General features: G+C 35.7%; 1 protein-coding gene across 2 annotated transcripts in view; it reads left to right on the top strand.

Moving 5' to 3' along the window:
• GALNT3 (polypeptide N-acetylgalactosaminyltransferase 3) overlaps window positions 1-19,170 on the top strand; it is a 45,109-nt gene that overhangs the window by 9,916 nt on the left and 16,023 nt on the right. Inside the window, exons 2-4 of one of the 2 annotated variants that reach the window (XM_032880349.1) lie at window positions 8,388-8,428; window positions 11,747-12,367; window positions 16,247-16,419. In XM_032880349.1, the coding sequence (XP_032736240.1) occupies window positions 11,856-12,367; window positions 16,247-16,419 (685 nt within the window). In that variant the 5' untranslated portion in view covers window positions 8,388-8,428; window positions 11,747-11,855. The remainder of the gene's footprint in view (window positions 1-8,387; window positions 8,429-11,746; window positions 12,368-16,246; window positions 16,420-19,170) is intronic. The other variant, XM_032880348.1, reaches the window with a different exon arrangement.

Raw genomic sequence — 19,170 nt, 5'->3', positions numbered from 1 at the left:
TTTATTTATCTATTGCAATTTATTCTTCTGTTGGTAAAGTTGTCAGTTGTTCCAGCATTTTGATGTTGGATACTAGCATATTAGCATATCTGTGGGGTAAATTTCTAGATGTTATCCTTACACCTGATTGATACATTGATGGAGGCAAGTAGTATGAGATCTTGAAAGTTTGGAGTCAGATGGGTTGGGGAAAGTGTAAAAGAACACCTGATACTAAATACCTGGTGGCACGGTGGGTCCTTCCGGGGACCGTTAATAGTGCAGAGAGGGCTTCTGATGCTTTTTGACCATGACCTTTTTTCAGATATGACCCATCATTTTGTATTTGTTAAGACTTTTGCTGTCATTACCTCAGTCTCCTTCTCATACTCATTACCCTCTATCATTACCTCTTTTAGCGTTCGTGGCTTCTTGCCCTGTTATTTTAGCTCCAGGTCTTCCTCTAGAACAGAGAACACACAAGTCAAGAACCCATCTTCACATACTTCACCATTAAGGACCTTCTGAGGCTTCACATTGATTCATTTGCTGAAGTCGGCTAACCCGAACTTCCAGATCTCTTCTCAAGACTCCACACCCCTCCTATTCAATCTCTCACATGGTTTACTTTTAATAGTCTCCTAACCACCTTCAGTCTTCTTTCTGGCATCCCTCCCTCTTCCCCCAAAATCCAAATTCAGCACAGCTTCGAGAATAACCATTTTAAACTTCAGTTGTGGAATTAGGTCATCACCTTGCTTGAAATCCCTCAGTGTCTCTCCCCTTTACCTAAAGAATTAAGTACAAATCCCACAGAATTAGGTACCCCTCTCTTCCCTATATGGAGCTTGGCATTCAGCATTCTTATTGGCCTCACTATGTAATTGTCTGTGTATGGTCCTGAGGAAAATTATTCTGCCTGAGGTCGGCTTTTGAGAAAAGAATTAAAGTTTAGTCTGTCACTGGTTTATTTCCATCTGAAACATGTTTTAGTAAGACTTTTTCATTCTTTTCCTATGAGGGGTGGGTAATGTAGGAATTTCAGATGGTGACTAGATAAGTGGGGGAATATTGTATGTTTTAGAATAGGTGCAAAATCACCTGATCTCAAACCAGACATTTCTTTTATGCCTATTTTTTAAATGATGTTATAGATTTATGAAGGACTATTTAGTTCTTTTACATCTGGGGATGTGAAAGTTAATGGAGACTAGGTAAGTATAGGGAAATATGTAAATTTCAGGTTGAAGCCTTTTTGGATTTCTAGACCAGGAGTTGGCAAACTACAGCCTTTGAGCCAAATTCTATCCACCACTTATTTTTATAAACAAAATCTTATTGGAACTAGCTGTGCCCATTCATGTGTGTATTGTGTATGATTGCTGTTGCAAAACAAAAATAGAGTTGAGTAGTTGTAATAGAGACCACCCAGTCCACCAAATAATACACATTTACTATTTAGGCCTTCATAGAAAGCTTGCTGACACTTTTTCTAGAGGGATGGAAGCTGAGAGGTGGAGGATGAGGACCCACTGAGTTGTAGATAAGCTTATAGAAAGTGAGTGCTAAGTGACAACCATCGAGCAGCAAGCAGTCTCACTCACTTGCTCCTGCATTCCTCTCTCCCTTAAAATTCTGAGGCCTCGAAAGGGAGAATGAGTAGATAGAAATTGTGTACTACTTGTGAGTTTTGGGACTCCTTCAAAAAATGAATGTTCAATGAACTTATTGTGTGGAATCCCCATCCTCTAACTATGTTCCATGACAAGGCCCAGTACACTCTCCCTTTGCTAAGATATGAGAAAAACATCAGCGAGGGAAGTGCCTGCATTAGTAGAAAAAAAAAAAAAATCTGTGGTTGTTCTCCTTTGTAGGCCATTAAGATTGGCTCCCTGGTTTCAATAGAGATGGTGGGATACCACAGTAGCAGAAGACAAGTAGCAGCATTTATTTAATCACCAAAGACAAAGTAGGGATATATACAATAATGGAAATCAGGGACAGAGATGTAATCAGAAAGCATTTGTTTTGCAAATGGGATGAATGAAATAAATGGACAGTACCACATTATCACTTTGTGTATATAGCAGAAAAAACTCTAGGCGTGGTGGCAGAAACATTGACTTTAGTTGCCACGGTTGAGCATCATTACCTCTCACCCGATAAGTGTCATCACCAAATGTAAGTCAGTTCTCAGGCCCAGAGCCCTTCGACTGAATTTGAGGCCTAGTCTTGAGGAAGGCTCCACAACTGCTTCAAGCATACAACACAGATCTTCCTCAAAAGCCTTCTCCAGATGGACCTGTAGCCAGCCATGCTTTGGGGAGAAGAAAATACTCAGACCTTTCATACCAATTCCTAGGGAGCCAAAATACCATTTGTGGCCCTCTCATCATAATGGGGAATTACAGTAGTTAGGTAATAGATGGAGTCTTCACTCAAGTCTGACTCATAGGGGGTTTAGCTGTCAGAGATCTACCCTGTGCCTATTTCCCCATTTCCTTAATGTATAATTGGGGTAGACATTCTGGATGACTGGCAGAATCCCTATATCTGTTCTCTAAGTCATAGATTGAGGACCATTGTGATAGGAGAGCTAAGTGGGAGACCTTAGAACTTAGACCTCCTCCTTCTAAGATAGTAAATCAGAAATAATACTGTTTCCCCAAGGCAATTGTTGAGATCAGGGCCACCATCAAAGCTTTGAAATAAGACTTGAGATATCTATCATATCTCATTTAACTCCCTTATTTGGCCTGTGCAGAAGTTGGATGAATCTTAGAGAATGAATGGACTATTGTAAACTTAATCATTGGATGATTCCAAGTGTGCCTGCTGTCCCAGATATATTATCTTTACTTGATATAATCAACACAGCCTCTGGCATTTGGTGTGTAGCTATTGACTTGGTTAATTGATTTTTCTCGATACCAATTTACAAGGGCCACCAAAGGCAATTGGCTTTTATCTAGCACAGCCAAGGCCAGGTCAGTTCTCCTGTCCTAGAAATCTCAATTATCCCAACAATCCACAAAATATCACTTTGATTTGCTATGTTGATAATATTATATTGATTGTATCTGATGAACAGGAAGTAGCAAGTACTTTTGATGTCTTTGTGAAGTATATGAAAACCAGAGGATAATCAGACCCACAGAAATTCGGGAGCACTTCAGTAACATTTCTGGTTTTCAGTTGTTACTATGCTTAAGAGACCTTTATTTTTGGAGGCAACATTTTCTTTTTTCCTTCCCATTTTCTTTCTTTCTTTTTTTTTTTTTAACAAATTATTACACTGACGTTGTTAGATATTAAGTTTATAATTTAGTCTTTAGGTAAAAATATCTGGTGGGATTGTGACCGAATTTGAAAAGTAATTCATATTGCATAGTAATGGGTACAATGTCTGTTGGCACTCTGCATCTCATTTTGAGGTTTCCTCTGCACTTGTAAGGAGGATCCTTGCATCTTGTTTGGTGGAATATAGAGTTGTTTTGTAATTGTACAGGAGTTCAAATGTGTGAGAAAGTGTGTGCATATGGAAACTGAGTAGTCAAAAGGATAGACTACGCTATTATCAATTTATTGTCTCTCAGTTCCAAATTTATTCTCTTCTGCTCTACAGTAATGGATGAGGGCCCTGTAGATATTTCTCCTTTGCTGACTGGCATTGATGTTAAGCCTTATCAATAGAGGGCACTGGAGGGACACTGAAAATAAAAGGTGTTTCCCTTCCTGGTTTCAGGGTGGCTTCCTGGTTAGGCTCTCTCTGGGCATACTTTTTCTCTACTTCTCAGCCTCCACATAGTTTTCTTTAGTGTTAGGTAATTGCATGGTGCATCTTTCTCTAGAGCTGGCATACCCCTGGCCTGTCCACTTTCTCCAGAGCTTGACTTGGGCAGTAATGTTGTACCCTGGGATCATAGACATCATGGACCTGTTCCCTAGCTTAAGTCACTGATCCTGACACTCTCTGTTTAGCCCCACACATGTGTACACTGGGAGCCCCACAAAACTGGGTATCCAGGGAGCCTGCTTCCCAAATTTTATTCCAGGGACCAGTTTGGCACCATATTGGCCCAGGCTATACATGAAAGTGCATTAGACTGTAGGGGACAGCTTTTTAACTCCAGGGGCCATCCACACCCAGAAGCCAACAGTTATCCTCAGCACATAGCAAGTTCCAGGGTTTGATACCTCCCTATGAATGGCTTCTTCTGGAACTCCAGAGGGCAGATTTTTTGGACAAGTTTCACTAGTGAGACACATCTGTCGGTTTTCTACCATCAGGAAGCCAACACTGTGCTCTCTCGATAGAGATCTCTGGTTCTCAGTGCTGATGAGGGGAGGGTTCTTCCTTGGGCCCTCATCTCAGCCTTGTGGATAGTGGTTGCCTCTTATGTCTACTACTATATTATTTAGAATTCTCTTTCACTCACTAACCAATTCCCTGTTACTCCAGTCCTCTCTTAATAATAGATTAAACTTTCCTTTTTCAAATCACTATGTAGTTTCTGTCTCCTTACTAATCTGAGGGCCATCTATTATGCTTACAAGGTAAATACACAGACAAATCTTTTAAAATGTAGTCCTTCTGTCCAGGGGAAGTACTAGGTAAGTGGGTAATCTGTAGGACCACTCAAATCACTCCTCAAAATTACCATCTACTATGCCATAAATTATCAGTATATAGCTTTCATAGCTGCAGATTCATTCACAGTAGCCGGAGAGTAAGTGAGCTCCCCCTCACCATCATCCTGCCCTCTCCCCAAAGAGTATTATAATTCCATAATTACTTGTTACTCCAAGCTGTAAAGGTGGAATTGGCTGGTCCAGAAATCAAGAACCTTTCTATAACCTTTTACCTTCAAAGATAACATTGCTAATGGAGATGCTTATCTGACCAGGTTTAGCTGAGAGGTTGGATGTTTGACCACACACTTTTCTATATTGAAACCTGTGCCTCTAAATTATTGGCAGTCAGCTCTGTCACTAGGCTATTTGTCACATAACCTGCAGAGACGACTATTCAGAAAGTCATCCTCCTCTATGACAATTACATGCAGTTAGCTGTCTGTTGTTGGCATTTTCCAGCCAGCCAGAGCAACTCTGCTTTGTCTTTAGCTGGGATCTTTGGGGTATTTCTGCCTCCTCCTCGGGGGAGGCAGCATGTAGCCATCTCAGTGCAATTTGCTTAACGTCAGTGTTTGTCACCTGTCATATATCCACAAGTCACTTCCTGCTCAGAAGAACTGCAGACAAGGATGTGGACACGGACTTAAACATAATCAAAACTAACAAACCACAACAGCAAGTCACCGTGAAATTTGATTTTAACAATGAATACAAGCAGAATGACTTCCTGCCACTCCTCCCTTCCCTAACCAGCAGATGAGGGCACTTAATAAAATTTCTGCCCAAGCACATAAGGTTTATTATTAGGGCAAGTTTTTTGTTGTTGTTGTTTTGTTTTGTTTTTAAATTTGATTAGGAAATCTAGATGATAATGTGTGGCAATGATCCAATATGTATTAATTTTGCAATGGTATACTTTTCTTAATCTATAATCTATACTACATTATAGGTATAGAGTTTTTGTAATTTTTTGCTCTTTTGTAACATTATAACTTAACCCTTTATAACATGTTTTCATTCATGCGGTAGCAAGCAAGTTTCATATACCAATTAGTCTTTGTGCTAGTTAAAGTCACCTGGAACCAGACCCTAAATCCCTAAGTATGTAAAAAAAGGTTTATTGTCAGGAATATAGGAACAAGAAATGGAAAGAAACACTTTCCTCTTTTTTTCTTAAATGTTACTTTCATGTGCAGTTATGAAATGTTCTGTTTTCACTGCTTTAGAAGATTGCTTCAGTTGGAATTTTTAAATTAAACTAACAACTAATGTTTTTGCAATGTGTCCTTTAAACCTAGAAGGGACAACAGAGACTAAAGATGGATTTTATCTTGATCTTTTCCTATTTGAATCTGTATTTAAACAACATCCTCAGGTGATTCATTGTTACAGTAGAGTTTGAGAAACCATAGTCTACAGAACTGGTAGCCACAGCTTTGTAGTTATTTTAATTTGTGATATTTCAGTTCTTTCTGTTCAGAGAGAAAGATATTTTTACCTCTAAGAATAATCCATTGATTTTTAACCCAGTCTCCACAGACTGTTAGATTCATGCATATTGTTTTAGCCTTTTAAAATATCATTTTGTGGATATTTTTATTTATTATTAATGCCCGCTTGTAATGTCTACATATAATATTAGGATATAGATTGATATTCCTTAAGACCAGAGGCCTCGGAATTTTTTTTCTAATTTTAGACATTTATACTTTGAAATTTAGAAGGTCTTTGAACTTAAATTAATTTTTTTCTAGTTTTAAAAAATGATTTCATGGTATTCCTATCTCCTGTGAATCTGATATTTTAGAATTAGCAAATGACCATTTTAGATAGCTGTATTTAAAGGTTTAGAACGTACAATAAGAACAAGACCTTCACCTGCTAATCATTTCTATATCCTGAAATTGCTGTTGTGCTGATTTTTGTTTTTTCATCTCTGAAACTTCTGAGTTTAATTGGAAGTTGATTCTAGGAGAATTTGTTTTGTTTCACTGGCTGTTTTCACAAAGGTCTTCAAATTTGCTAAGTAGTGAGGTCTAGGAACATGATGTTATTCCCAGGAATGGGAATTAAGAATCCTGGTTTTCTTTAATTCATTCGTTTATTGTGTTGTATTATGTGTTTTATTGTTCAGAGTCTGATGGGAACAAAATATTTTAAAAATGATTTTACAGCACCATAATTTACAGTAAAACCCCAGTGCCTCATTTATATCAGCATTAATCTCTAATAAGCCTTTTCAGGAAACTTGGGGTTATTCGTGCTTTGGGTTTCATCTAATCTCTGTAAGTCAAAATAACTTTTGCTCATTTTATTTTTTTATTTTTTAAAAAAGATTTTATTTATTTACTTAAGAGAGAGAGAAAATGAGAGAGCATGAAAAGGGAGAGGATCAGAGGGAGAAGGAGACTCCCTGCTGAACAGGGAGCCCAATTTGTGACTCCATCCCAGGACTCCAGGATCTTGACCTGAGCTGAAAGCAGTCACTTAACCAACTGAGCCACCCAGGCACCCCACTCTTGCTCATTTTATATCAAGGATCTATTTTGAAAAACCTGTCCTTGGAATATTAGAAATTAATAGTGTGGTTGCCTTAGGATAGATGTAGACCTTTTCTTTTCAGGTGCTAGTTTGATTTGCCCAAAGTCTTCTGACCTAGACCAGTGATTCTTAGCACCTGCTGCCCTTTAGAATTATCTAGAGAGCCTAAAATAACAACAAAAACAGGCCCTATGCCCTGCCCCTCGAACAATTAAATCAAACTCTCTAGAGGGGAAGTCTGAGACACTCTTTTTGAAGAGCTTTCTGCTACTGTGTACTCAGAGTTGAAGACCACTGATAGAGATGCTTGATGTGGAGTATAATTTTCATTAATGGAAGCCTAATAGTACACATTAGCAACAAAGGGCAAAAAAGTCATATAAAAATTCCTGGGAGATTTATGTTGGAATCCTCAAGTGATCAGCAACTGACAAAAGTAGACTTTTCCCTTCTGAAATAATCTGAAAAGAGGAAAGCATCCTGTTCCAACTTTAGTAGACTCTTGCTACTCAAAGGTCTCAATCTGTGAATCCTCCATTGTTAAAATCCACAGTCTCATCCTGAATCTTTATTTCTAAAAATATGCTCTGGAAACAGTCCTCCCCCCCCCTTTTTAACTCATTTGTCCAGAAAACCTTACCTGATATGAAGCTCTTTGTAGTTCTTTCCTTAGGTTTTTCCCTTATGTCCTTACATTTAGAGTATCAAAAATTTTTTGAGATTTATTTATTTTAGAGAGAGAGCATGTGAGCAGGGTTGGGGCAGAGAGAGAGGGGGAGAGAGAATCCTCAAGCATGCTTCCCACTGAGTGCAGAGCCTGACTCAGGCCTCTATCCCAAGACCCCAAGATCACAACCTGAGCCGAAATCAAAAGTCAGCTCCCTCACTGACTGAGCCACCTAGGAGTCCCTAGAGTACCAATTTTTGACCCTTAAAGGTCTTATTTCAGATAACTTCAGTTAAAAGCTTAGTAATTTAGATCAAATTTGAACACAGCTGGGAGAATGCTACCGTTCCACTTAAAAGAATGGCATTGGCCAGGCCCCTTAATCTGTTTGACTCTTCGCGTTTGTCAGTAAAATGGGAATGACTTCACAAGATTGTTGGAGGACTAAGTGAGAACCTGTGTAATGTTAAGGTATCAGGGACCTAATCAACATTTAACAAAAATGAGTTATTGTTTTATTATTTCTAATAATATATGAACCTGGTCCTCCTTCTTCCTTTTCTAGTCAAACCTATACTGGGTATTCACTGTGTCACCAACATTCTGGTAAGTACCAGAGAAACAACCATGAAAAAGGGAGACACTGTTTGTGTCCTTCATGAGCTTTTCTTGACTCCCTCATTGGATGCATCCTAAATAAGACTAATTGAGTGACTTCCTTAGATAGACAAACACACACAATGATAGGATTATTTGCCCTATTGGTAAAGAACTTCTCTAGTTTATAATTTATTCCTAAAAAAGAACTTTCTTCCAACTACCTCATTAACTCCATCCTTCTTTCTCATTCCCCACCCTACCCACGAATACGATTTCTGCCATATGTTTTGGGAAAACCATCACTGTTACAGAAGTATATAGTTCTGTCATCTCCCTTTACTCTATACTTTCTCTGCACCCTTTCCTGGTTTATGTGTTGTTGAAACATCCTAGGGAGAACAGCTCATTCCTTGTCTAATTCCTGATCTAGTTTACATCTGGTTGCTCAGGAGATCTAGCATCACTAGCAGCACTGCAGAAGGGGATTTTTGGCATTGACTCAGGGATAGGAGGGAGGGTGAACATAGGCTGATTTATATCTATTTATCAAACTGTGTTTAAAGGTGATCACGTAGTAATTCATAGGTGACAATTATCCTATGAAGCTTCAACTTTTGCCTGTTCTTATCTTCCTAGAATCTCTTAGAACAGGTTGTTGCCCCATTAGTCTGAATGCACCCTAGGTCCTAAGCCCTAGATCTTGGAGGCAAGACTGTAACAAGTCTAGTGGATTCTCTGCCAATGTTCATTCCTGGTGTTGCACTAAAGCCCATTGGACTAGGTCTAGTGCAGTTTACTTTTAAGGATGAACCAACTGTCAAAAGAATTAACATCTCTAAAGGGTTAACTGCAAGTTGTAGAGTCTATATCCACTTGACATGGATACTTTATCTATTAACCTGTTTTCCCTTGACTGTCCTCTATTTTGTTTTTATAATCCCCTTGCTCTTTCTTTCCAGTTTATCCTTCTCCCACCTACCCCTTAAATGTAGCTATTTCTCTGGCCTCTTTACTGTATATACTGTAGGTGAACTCTTCTATACCCCAAGACTGACTCCCACATTTTCATCTCTAGCACAGAGTTTTTCTCTGATTTTCAGTCCTGTATATCTTTTTGCTCATGAGAACTCACCTTGGAATGCCTATCAGCATCTCATATTTGTCTCCCAAACAGAACCGATTATCGAATTCCCACCCCCAAGTCTACCCTTCTTCCTGTATTCTCTGCCTCTGTTAATGTCATCACGTCAGCCATCCACCTTCCATTCTTTGCTTTCTCTCACCAACTTCTATTTGATTCTACTTCCTGGGCTCCTGATTAGTCCTCTCCATCCTTTCTACCTTCCTCATTTCTTTGGTATTCATCGCCTTTACCAGTGCTGAGGAAACTGACTTATCTAAAACATAAATATGGTTATGAGTCTTCCTTAAAATCATCCATTTCCTTCCACTCAGAATAAAATTGGTGGATTCCAGTCTCACTTTGTGTGCTGGTTTTTAAGTGACGTCCCAGTGTCCCCTCCTGCTATTTCCTCTCTGTGTCTTCCACTTGAACTGCCCATGTCTTGTCTTGCTTTTTATGTCTTTGCCTCAGTCACTCTCTCTCTTCTCTCTTGTCCTTCTGCCTAAAAATTGCTTATCTTTTAGGATACTGCTCACCAGTGTTATGTTTGGCAAAAATTCCCTAACATTTCTGTTTACCTCCCATATTGCTTTCATAGTCTTCCATCTTAGCACATGTCACACTGTTTTGTGGTTGCATGTTGACATGCCATATTTCATACTAATCTCTGCTCCTTGAGAGTAAGAACTATCTTTAATTTGGTAGCCAGAGCCTAGCACAACATTTGCTACATAAGAAATTACACAGCAACAATTGTGTGGTTCTGAAACGATTTATATTATGTCTTCAAGTAATGTAAAAAGCTTACCAGGTCATTTTAATTCTTACATGAGTCTCCTAAAGCAACAGAAACTCAGAAATGTTAAAATCTCATTTTTATGAGCAATATACATTATAATTATCTTTTGAAGCCAAAATATCTATTCTATACATACATACATACATACATGTATGTTTCCAAATAGAAGCAGTGTATAGAACTAAGTTCTGCCTATTTTATTTACTTAGCTTAAAATGTCTTACTAAAGGCCAGAGAATCCATCATAAAAATTGGCTTTTTAATTTTAATTTAGCAATATCTGTGGAAATTGAATGAAGTGTCAAATGTAGTTTTCACTTATTTAAATTAAATTTGACTTAAAATACCTAAAATATATTTAGGATTTAGGGAAAAAGTCGTTTTCCTTCCCCTTTGCCCTGCAAATTTGATTGAGTGTAATGGTGCATAGTATGTAATTATATACTGAAACCCTTCCATATACCTTTTTTTTAAAGATCATTGTAAAGAAAATCAGCTTTATCTGTGACTCAGGCTGTCATCAATGTTCTCTTTTTTCTTTTTCTTTCTTTCATTTCTGGTGGCCCATATTAGAGTTTAATAAACATGTTGCTCTGTTCTTAGGGTCAACTGCAAGCAGTATTTTATTAAACCAGATACTGCTTTTGTAACTCAAAATAAGGCAAATCTCTGTTGCCTCTTTAGAGTCATTTCAAGTATAGCTTAATGCCATCTTCTTTTTGCTGTTAGATTTTGTATTTTTGTGAGCTGTTGAAAATAGCTGTGGAATAACAATGAGATAGATGCTTTTAATTTTCTAGTCTTTATTGGTTCTGTCAGGATTCACAAGTATTATCAGGTGAACAAATTTGAGAACATGCCTGTTTATGAGTTTTTGAAGTTGCTTTGTAATCTTAACTGATTCATTTGGAGTAGAGGTTCATAAGTTGAGGGCAAATTCCATAAAATAAGAGCCACTATTTTAGATGTATGCCTAACACTACCTATATACTTTTGCTTTCTTATGGATTTCCCGCTTTCTTTATAATCAATTCAGTGAAGTCCTTTGGCCCCTTGGTCATTGAGTTAAGATACCTTTTTAAAAATACTCTAAATTTGTTTATAAAAATAATTGTGTGCCTATCACATAATAGATATTAACCACAGTTTACAAGGTTTGTTTTTTTTTTTTAAACTGGAGAGAAATCCCTAATATTTTATAAAGTCAGTAGATTATAGCTAATTATAGCAATGTGTTCTTCCAAAAATGTAATTTTCTTGAGGGCAAGATATCTTTGTATTTTTGTTAACCGTAAGAATACATTGTTTATAGCTTATGTTTAGTTGTTGGTTGAATGAATGAATTGAGCTATGCCTATAGGAATGAATAGCTGCTAATGCCGTTTATCATTTCTGTTTATAGGTATTACCCTTTAATGAAATCTTCTTGCCAGCAAATCTATGATAAAAAATATAAGTTACAGAAGAAACTATAACTGTTACTTGTCAAGTGGCAAACTTTTAATGTCAGAATGGCTCACGTAAAACGACTAGTAAAATTCCATCTTAAAAGACATTACCATAAAAAATTCTGGAAGCTTGGTGCAGTAATTTTTTTCTTTATAATATTTTTGATTTTAATGCAAAGAGAAGTAAGTGTTCAATATTCCAAAGAGGAATCAAGGATGGAAAGAAATATAAACAAAAACAAGGTGTTTGATTTAATGTTAGAAGCTGTAAACAATATTAAAGATGCAATGCCAAAAATGCAAATAGGAGCACCTGTCAGGCAGAACATGGATGCTGGTGAGAGACCCTGTTTGCAAGGATATTACACAGCAGCAGAATTGAAACCGGTTCTTGACCGCCCACCTCAGGATTCCAATGCACCTGGTGCTTCTGGTAAAGCGTTCAAGACAACCAATTTAAGTGTTGAAGAACAGAAGGAAAAAGAACGTGGAGAAGTAAAACACTGTTTTAATGCTTTTGCAAGTGACAGGATTTCTCTACACCGAGATCTTGGACCAGACACTCGACCTCCTGAGTATGTTGAAGAATATTTTTTGTTTACTGTTTAAAATTGTGGTTTCAGGGGAGGGGGATTAACTAAGGAATGTGCTTGTTTTTCAGCCACGCCGAGGCAAAATATCAGCAATTGCTGTTTAATTTGTCTAATTATGCTTTTCCTTATTATTGAGGTTGTCCATACCTATGCTCGATGAGGCACTGTAGATGTGGGAATTTGTTACCTTACAAACTGGAAAACTAAATTTTAGATCTGATTTCTGTAGAGCCGCATAGAAATCCTCTATTCTTAAATGCTTTACTTTTCTAATCTATTTAGTAGGGAATAGGAGGCAATTTTACAGGAAATGTGGGAGGCAGAGGAGCTGTTTCTGTTCCTCTGTGTATTGTTATGAAATAAATAGAAATGTTTAAAAAAATGCCAAGACTTTGGAGCTATTAGATAAGAATATTATATGAAGTAAGTCACAGACTTTGTGGCTACTTTCAATATTGTAATTGTATTTCACAATGCCGTGTAACATTTTGTAACCTTTCTTTTAAGGAACAATATTGTTAAATTGCGCAATTATGATTTTTTTTCCTCTAGTGTTTTTTTGAGTATCTTTTGTATAGAATTGTCTCCCTTTAGCTTCTGAGAGGCCAACACTACTTCCATGTTATCTCAAGTACACAGTATTTTTACTATGGTTTCCGTCCAGATCCTACTGTGCTCTCCTTACTTATGTTTGACGTAGTGTTCAAATGCTCTATTTGAATTCAAATAGGCTAAGATAAATTCTACCACTTTCAAATCACCTGTTGATTTGTTGAAAGTGTAAGGTAGACAAACTTCAAGTGATGCCCGCATATTTGCTTTCTGCTTATGGTAGAATTATATTTGGAAGTGAACCTGAAGAAAAGAACTTTTATAGACTTAAGTCTACGACTTCACTCATATTTTCTAGATTTATGATCATGAATACCTGGTGAGAGACCCTCTCATTCTCACTATGAATACCTCAATATTGAAGTTGTGTACTTTATACTTCTGTCTCTCTATTCTAACCTGTGTCATTCAAAGTTAAGTTGCTCATCATTTTTAAATCAATGTGTGAAGAAACAATGAATAACTATAAAATATTCTGCCTTTATAACAAGGCACAGAATAGTTTCTTTCTTATGTTAATAGTTAAAATGCAGTATTGCATTTGACTGATTTGGGGAGAGGTCTTAATGAAAAGCAATCCACATCACAAATTAAGGAGCACAATTTTTATTCTTTGATGTGACAATGTCAGCTCAAGATAAGTTTTCCCCCCCTCCGATAAAGCATGAGGAGCTACGATAATATTAATTAATGAAATCATTTTAAGTGAAAAACAACTAAGCACTCAAAACAACCTTTTTTGGGTAGAAACTGGATACCTAAAACTGTGAAGAATTGGTGAAGATTTAAAACTTTCTTACTTTAAATTTAACCTATATGAGTAAGGAACACATTTTCTGAAGAATTGCTGCTCTTTTCCATGCTCATTAAAAGTATAGATCCAAGGTCTCCCCAAGGCAGATGTTCTTGTAATTGATAATTTAAGCACCCATCTATATCCCAAATTTTCCAAATGGTTTGACTGGGAATATGCAGTCAGTTTGGCAAGTTACTTGATTTCACTACTTTAAATGACATGTGAAAAAATGTCTAAAGCATAAGTTTAACATGCTTTTTTTTATTGTTTTGGAGTAATTGGGGTTTATGAAATCATACTGTGAAATTTTGTTATCACTTGCATTAATGGTATAACATGACACCTTTACTTGATATTAGTAGTTATCAGTTAAGCAGATAAATCCTAGCTTAAACAGAGGGGAAGCCTTGTAAGAGTAAAGTGATCATATTTTATGTGAATTTTTGTGAGGTTTTATATTTAAAATTTCAAAGCCTTTTTGTAATTCTCAATTAGTATATTAATTAGTCATATGACAAGTAAATATAGGGGAATTTCTTTTTTAATCCCGAAACTCCCTTCCCAAAATGCTTATAAGACAATTAAGTCATAAGGGTTTGTTTTTTTTTTTTTAAGGAAAATAGCATGGAGTTTTTAATAATTTTTACTTTTACTTTATATTGGTTTGTAAACCTTTATGTCCTAAAAATACAAGCTTATATTTAGTCATTTGTTTCTGTGTAATTGTGAGTCAAGAGTAATTATGAGTAGGTAGTTTGTGTTTGGACTTTATTTCTAATTGAGTTTATCCAAAATGCAATCTAAAATAAGTCATTTGCTTTCATCTGTCAGTGAGGATGAATGTGGTTATTTGCTTCTGACTATGCATATTTATTTGAAATCATGAAAGCATGAGAGAGCAAAATCACTTTCACTTACAACCTTCCTCTCCTTTTCTTACTCAGCAGTGTTGACATACTCTGTTAATAACTTTATCTTCAATCTAACTCCTTTTTTTATCACTACAAATATTCCACCTTAAAGACCTCTTCTCAGAAAAGGATCTGAAACACATTCATATTGAGGTATGGCTGGGAGAGTGATTCATGAGAGTTTATAGGATATCTCTCTCAGGGTGGTTTTCCCAGGCCTCTGGTATCATAATGGGAGTTCTGGTTTCTCCATTGACCCTCACAGAGCATTTGAAGTGCGTTAGGCTCCTATCTCCATAAGTGAATGATTTACGTCCTTATCTTTGGGCTTCAACAGCACCGTTGGATTGTTCACACACTCTATTTGTTGTACCTTTTGACTGTGCGGGAGGATTTTATACTCTGTTGTCTAAAATTGTACAACCATTTATGATTTTTAAGTGAACTTAAAGATAGTTATTTTATTTATCTTTACCATAGACCACACATCTTTTGTGTCCCAGGGTCACTTTGTTTGGTTTTATAGTGGTCTGAAGCCCTCTGCTGTATGTTAAATCTTTTGATCTCACTTCCAACTCTAGGTGAGGGACTGTGGTCAGCTTCAGTCTCAAAGGCTGGAGACCATACAGAGCCATCCACACCTAGTGGCTTCATATGAAGATTATTTTCTTTGAGGAAGAGGTTATTATAAAAATGAATTCAAGATCAGTTTGTAACTAATGTGTTTAACTAATGGGGGTAATACCATTAATCAGTCAAAAACTATTCATGATTGCTCTCCTTGTGCCTATCAATGTTTCATAAGACAACAGGATCACAGGATTTTTAACATGGACTTGGGATTTTTATTTAAAATTCTTAAGTTTAGTATTTTAAGATGCCAGGTCTTAAGTAAACTATGGATCGATCAGATTATTGGAGCAAAATCTTTAACACAGCATGGCATATGGTACCAATTTAATAAGTCTTGCTGAATCATGAACATAGATTATATGGGAAGCCATTTTTTTCCCCTTTTGGGAAAAAAATAGATTAAATTGATTTTAAAAACTTGAAAATTATTACATACTTAGGAAAACAAGAATCTCTGCAAAGATATATATTCATTTAATAAAGTTGCACTGTTTAAAAAATTGCAAGTAATGAGAAAAATGATTTCTACAATGAAGGAGAAAAACTTAGTTTTTATTTGAGCAATTACAAGTATTTGCTATTTTTACAGGTTGTCTCACTTGTAGGTTATTTTACTTTTTTATAAAATACTATTTGTGTTTTAGAATTATCTTGTTGAGAAAACTTACAATAGCATATTTTAATTTTTGACATGTTGTCTGTATCAGTGGATATGATCTCTGTGTAGAAAAATTTGTTGTGATCTATTTATATTCACATAACATTAAGATGAACTTACATAGAAAAAATTTATCCACTATTGTTTCTATGCTGATAAAGGCTAAATAATGATGATATTAGTAATGACATAGCTGTGAAATAAAGTAATAAAATTCATAATTGTTTTTCTACTTCTTTGACTTCTTCTAGATGTATTGAACAAAAATTTAAGCGCTGTCCTCCCCTGCCTACCACCAGTGTCATAATAGTTTTTCATAATGAAGCCTGGTCCACGCTGCTTAGAACTGTCCACAGTGTGCTTTATTCTTCCCCTGCCATACTGCTGAAGGAAATCATTTTGGTGGATGATGCTAGTGTAGATGGTAAGAAAGCACATGCAAATTAGATTGTTTCCCAAGTAAATCCATGTGATGCTTTCCAAAGTCTTATTTTATTATATTGTACTCTCTGTATGCCACCTCAGAACTTGAGTATAATACCCTGAATGGTAGGTATGATGGATGAAAGTAGAATCTAAGGGTGTCCATATTTAAATATTTTAGAGTTCAGAAATGTATGAAGTACCATGATCCATAACTTTGTAGTCCTCAGTGTAAGACTTCTATTGTAAGGCGTAGTGGTTAAGAACACAAACTTGAGCCTTGACTCAGGCCGCCTTGGCTTGAATCCCAGCTCTGGTCCTAATCAGCTTTGTAATTTGGGCAAATTACTTAATCCCTCTATGCCTTAGTTTCTTTTTCTTTAAAATGGGGAAAATGCCATATTTCATCAAATTTATCGTATAATACATCATTAGTTTGTTTACCACTTGAATAAAAAACACAGCCAATTAAGCAAAGATGCCATTGACTATAAGAAGTATCCAATTGCTCAGCTTAGGAGTGATGAAATACATAAGTAATGCGTAAGTCCTGGGGTTGTTTTGAAGATAAGATGAGTTAATATAAATAATACATTAATTAGTAATATAAATGAGTAGATAAAAATCATTAAAGAGTCACTACATTCTGTTTTATTTTGGCTGCTAAATATTCCAATATTGTTTACAAAGTTAGCTAAATTCTTTAATGCATTTATACTTAAAATTATAAGTCAATTGTCAGTTACTAAATTATACATTTTCAATTGGAATCACAAAGCTAATCAAATACCCTAAGTTGCTAAATTTTCAAACATTACAAGTATTTTAAATACCAATCAGATACAGATTATTTCAATGGTCACAAAATTTATTCCTGAATGAGCTGGGTTTGGATCCAAATTCTTGAAGGTCAAATTCCAACTCCAATTCTAACTAGCTATTTCCTCATCTATAAAACGGGAATAGTAATACTCTTTCATCAAATCCAAAGCAACGTCTATTTTAAGAGAAACCATTATTTTATGTACTATGAAAAAAGAAAAAGTTACTGCTTATTAAGTGACATGTCACCAATAACAAGATTTATCCAGACTTATGAAATGATAATAAGTGAATAGAGTGTAAGATTATTAACTTGATTTATTTAATTACTTCTTCATACAATCCTCAATCAACATTTCTATAATTTCAAAATAACATGAATGAACTGAGATTATGTTTTGAAGTTACATTAGTGTCTAGGTGGACTAAAATTGCTTATCACCAGAGATTGTTGACCTGGATGTGAAACCTAGTCACCAAATGGGCAAGTTTTTTAATTTAAGTCTCCTCTTTATGGATAACACTACATACATATCTCTGACTTGAATTCTAGTCCTTTTACCCAGGTTATATCACCACTTAATTGTAATCAACGAATTTCTTTACTGCCTACGGTGTTCTGAATTTGTTCCAATTCTTTCTACTTGGTCTGCAGTTCATAGAGTTTTAAGAGATTAAAGTTCTGAACGTCTCTGATATGTTTTGTCATTAAAAAAAAAAAATTAAAAAATTCCTGCTTTGGTTTTGTGAGCTTTCTTCTCCAATGATTTTTATTTTGTTTGATTTTTCAAGAAGTGAGAAATTAGGGCCACAATAAGGCTACTTGTAGTAAGCCTTTAGTCGAAAGCAACTTCTGTTATTTAATTATGAATTTAATTTATATTTTTTATAAAAATATAAATTTAATTTATAAATTTAATTATAAAATAAAATTAGTAGACTTAAAGAAATCAGAAAGAAAGGTGTGGACTTTAGATGCCTCAGTTAGTTAAGCATCTGCCTTTGGTCAGGTCACGATTCCAAGGTCCTGGGATCCAGCCCTGAGGGGGAGCGTGCTTCTCCTTCTGTCCCTTTCCTGGCCCATGCTCTCTCTTGCATGCACTCTCTCTCAAATAAATAAAATTATTAAAAAAAAAGAAAAGTGATATCTAGTCATAATCTTCCTATTTCATTTTAATTTTTCTATTTCTCTTAATCACTGCCTAAATAAACGTATGTTTATCTAATTATATCCATGTAAGAAATCAATTTTGAAATCTGACATTTTCATGTAATATTCTTATTAGCCCATTTCGTTCACTTTCAGAACTTTATTTTTGATGACCATGATGGATTAGATGCATTTCTCTTAACCATTCACCTTTACTTGCTCCACAGTGTTAGTATATATCATACTGTAAAATGAATATCCTTGTGCTCATGTTATTTTCCTCTATTTGAATTGTGTCTTTAGGTAAGTTAGACTACATAGTCAAAGGGCCTGGATATTTTTTATAATTCTTTATTATAATTAATAATAAATTTGCAACCGTTTTCTTGATGAGGGATATCTTTGCATACTAATGTAATTAATTTGTCTTATTGAATAAATGGTCTAATGATGAGTACCCACTGTGGAAAATGTGTCCCTAGTCTAAAGAAGTGTGTGAGGTAGAAACGATAATCCCTGATTTCAGTTGGTTTAGGGAAAAGCAGCAAAAATATGTGGATAATCAAGTGACAGAGATAGGTAAGTCCCAACCATAGTAAAACAAAAAATAATCAGCATTTTCAGAGCAGAGACCATGTGGTAAGCCCTGTCTTAAATGCTTTATTTGTATAGCAGTCTTTCATTTTATCTTCCCAGCAATCCCTGGTGAGGGTGTTATTATCCCCATCTTAGAGATAAACTGAGGTATAGGTAAAATAAAATAACTTACCTAAAGTCATG

The sequence above is a fragment of the Lontra canadensis genome, unplaced genomic scaffold (assembly GCF_010015895.1).
Source record: "Lontra canadensis isolate GAN:19392208 unplaced genomic scaffold, GSC_riverotter_1.0 scaffold69, whole genome shotgun sequence".
Classification (NCBI taxonomy): Eukaryota; Metazoa; Chordata; class Mammalia; order Carnivora; family Mustelidae; genus Lontra; species Lontra canadensis.
Note: the sequence above shows the minus strand (reverse complement) of the source record. Positions and strands in the feature narration are given on the sequence as shown.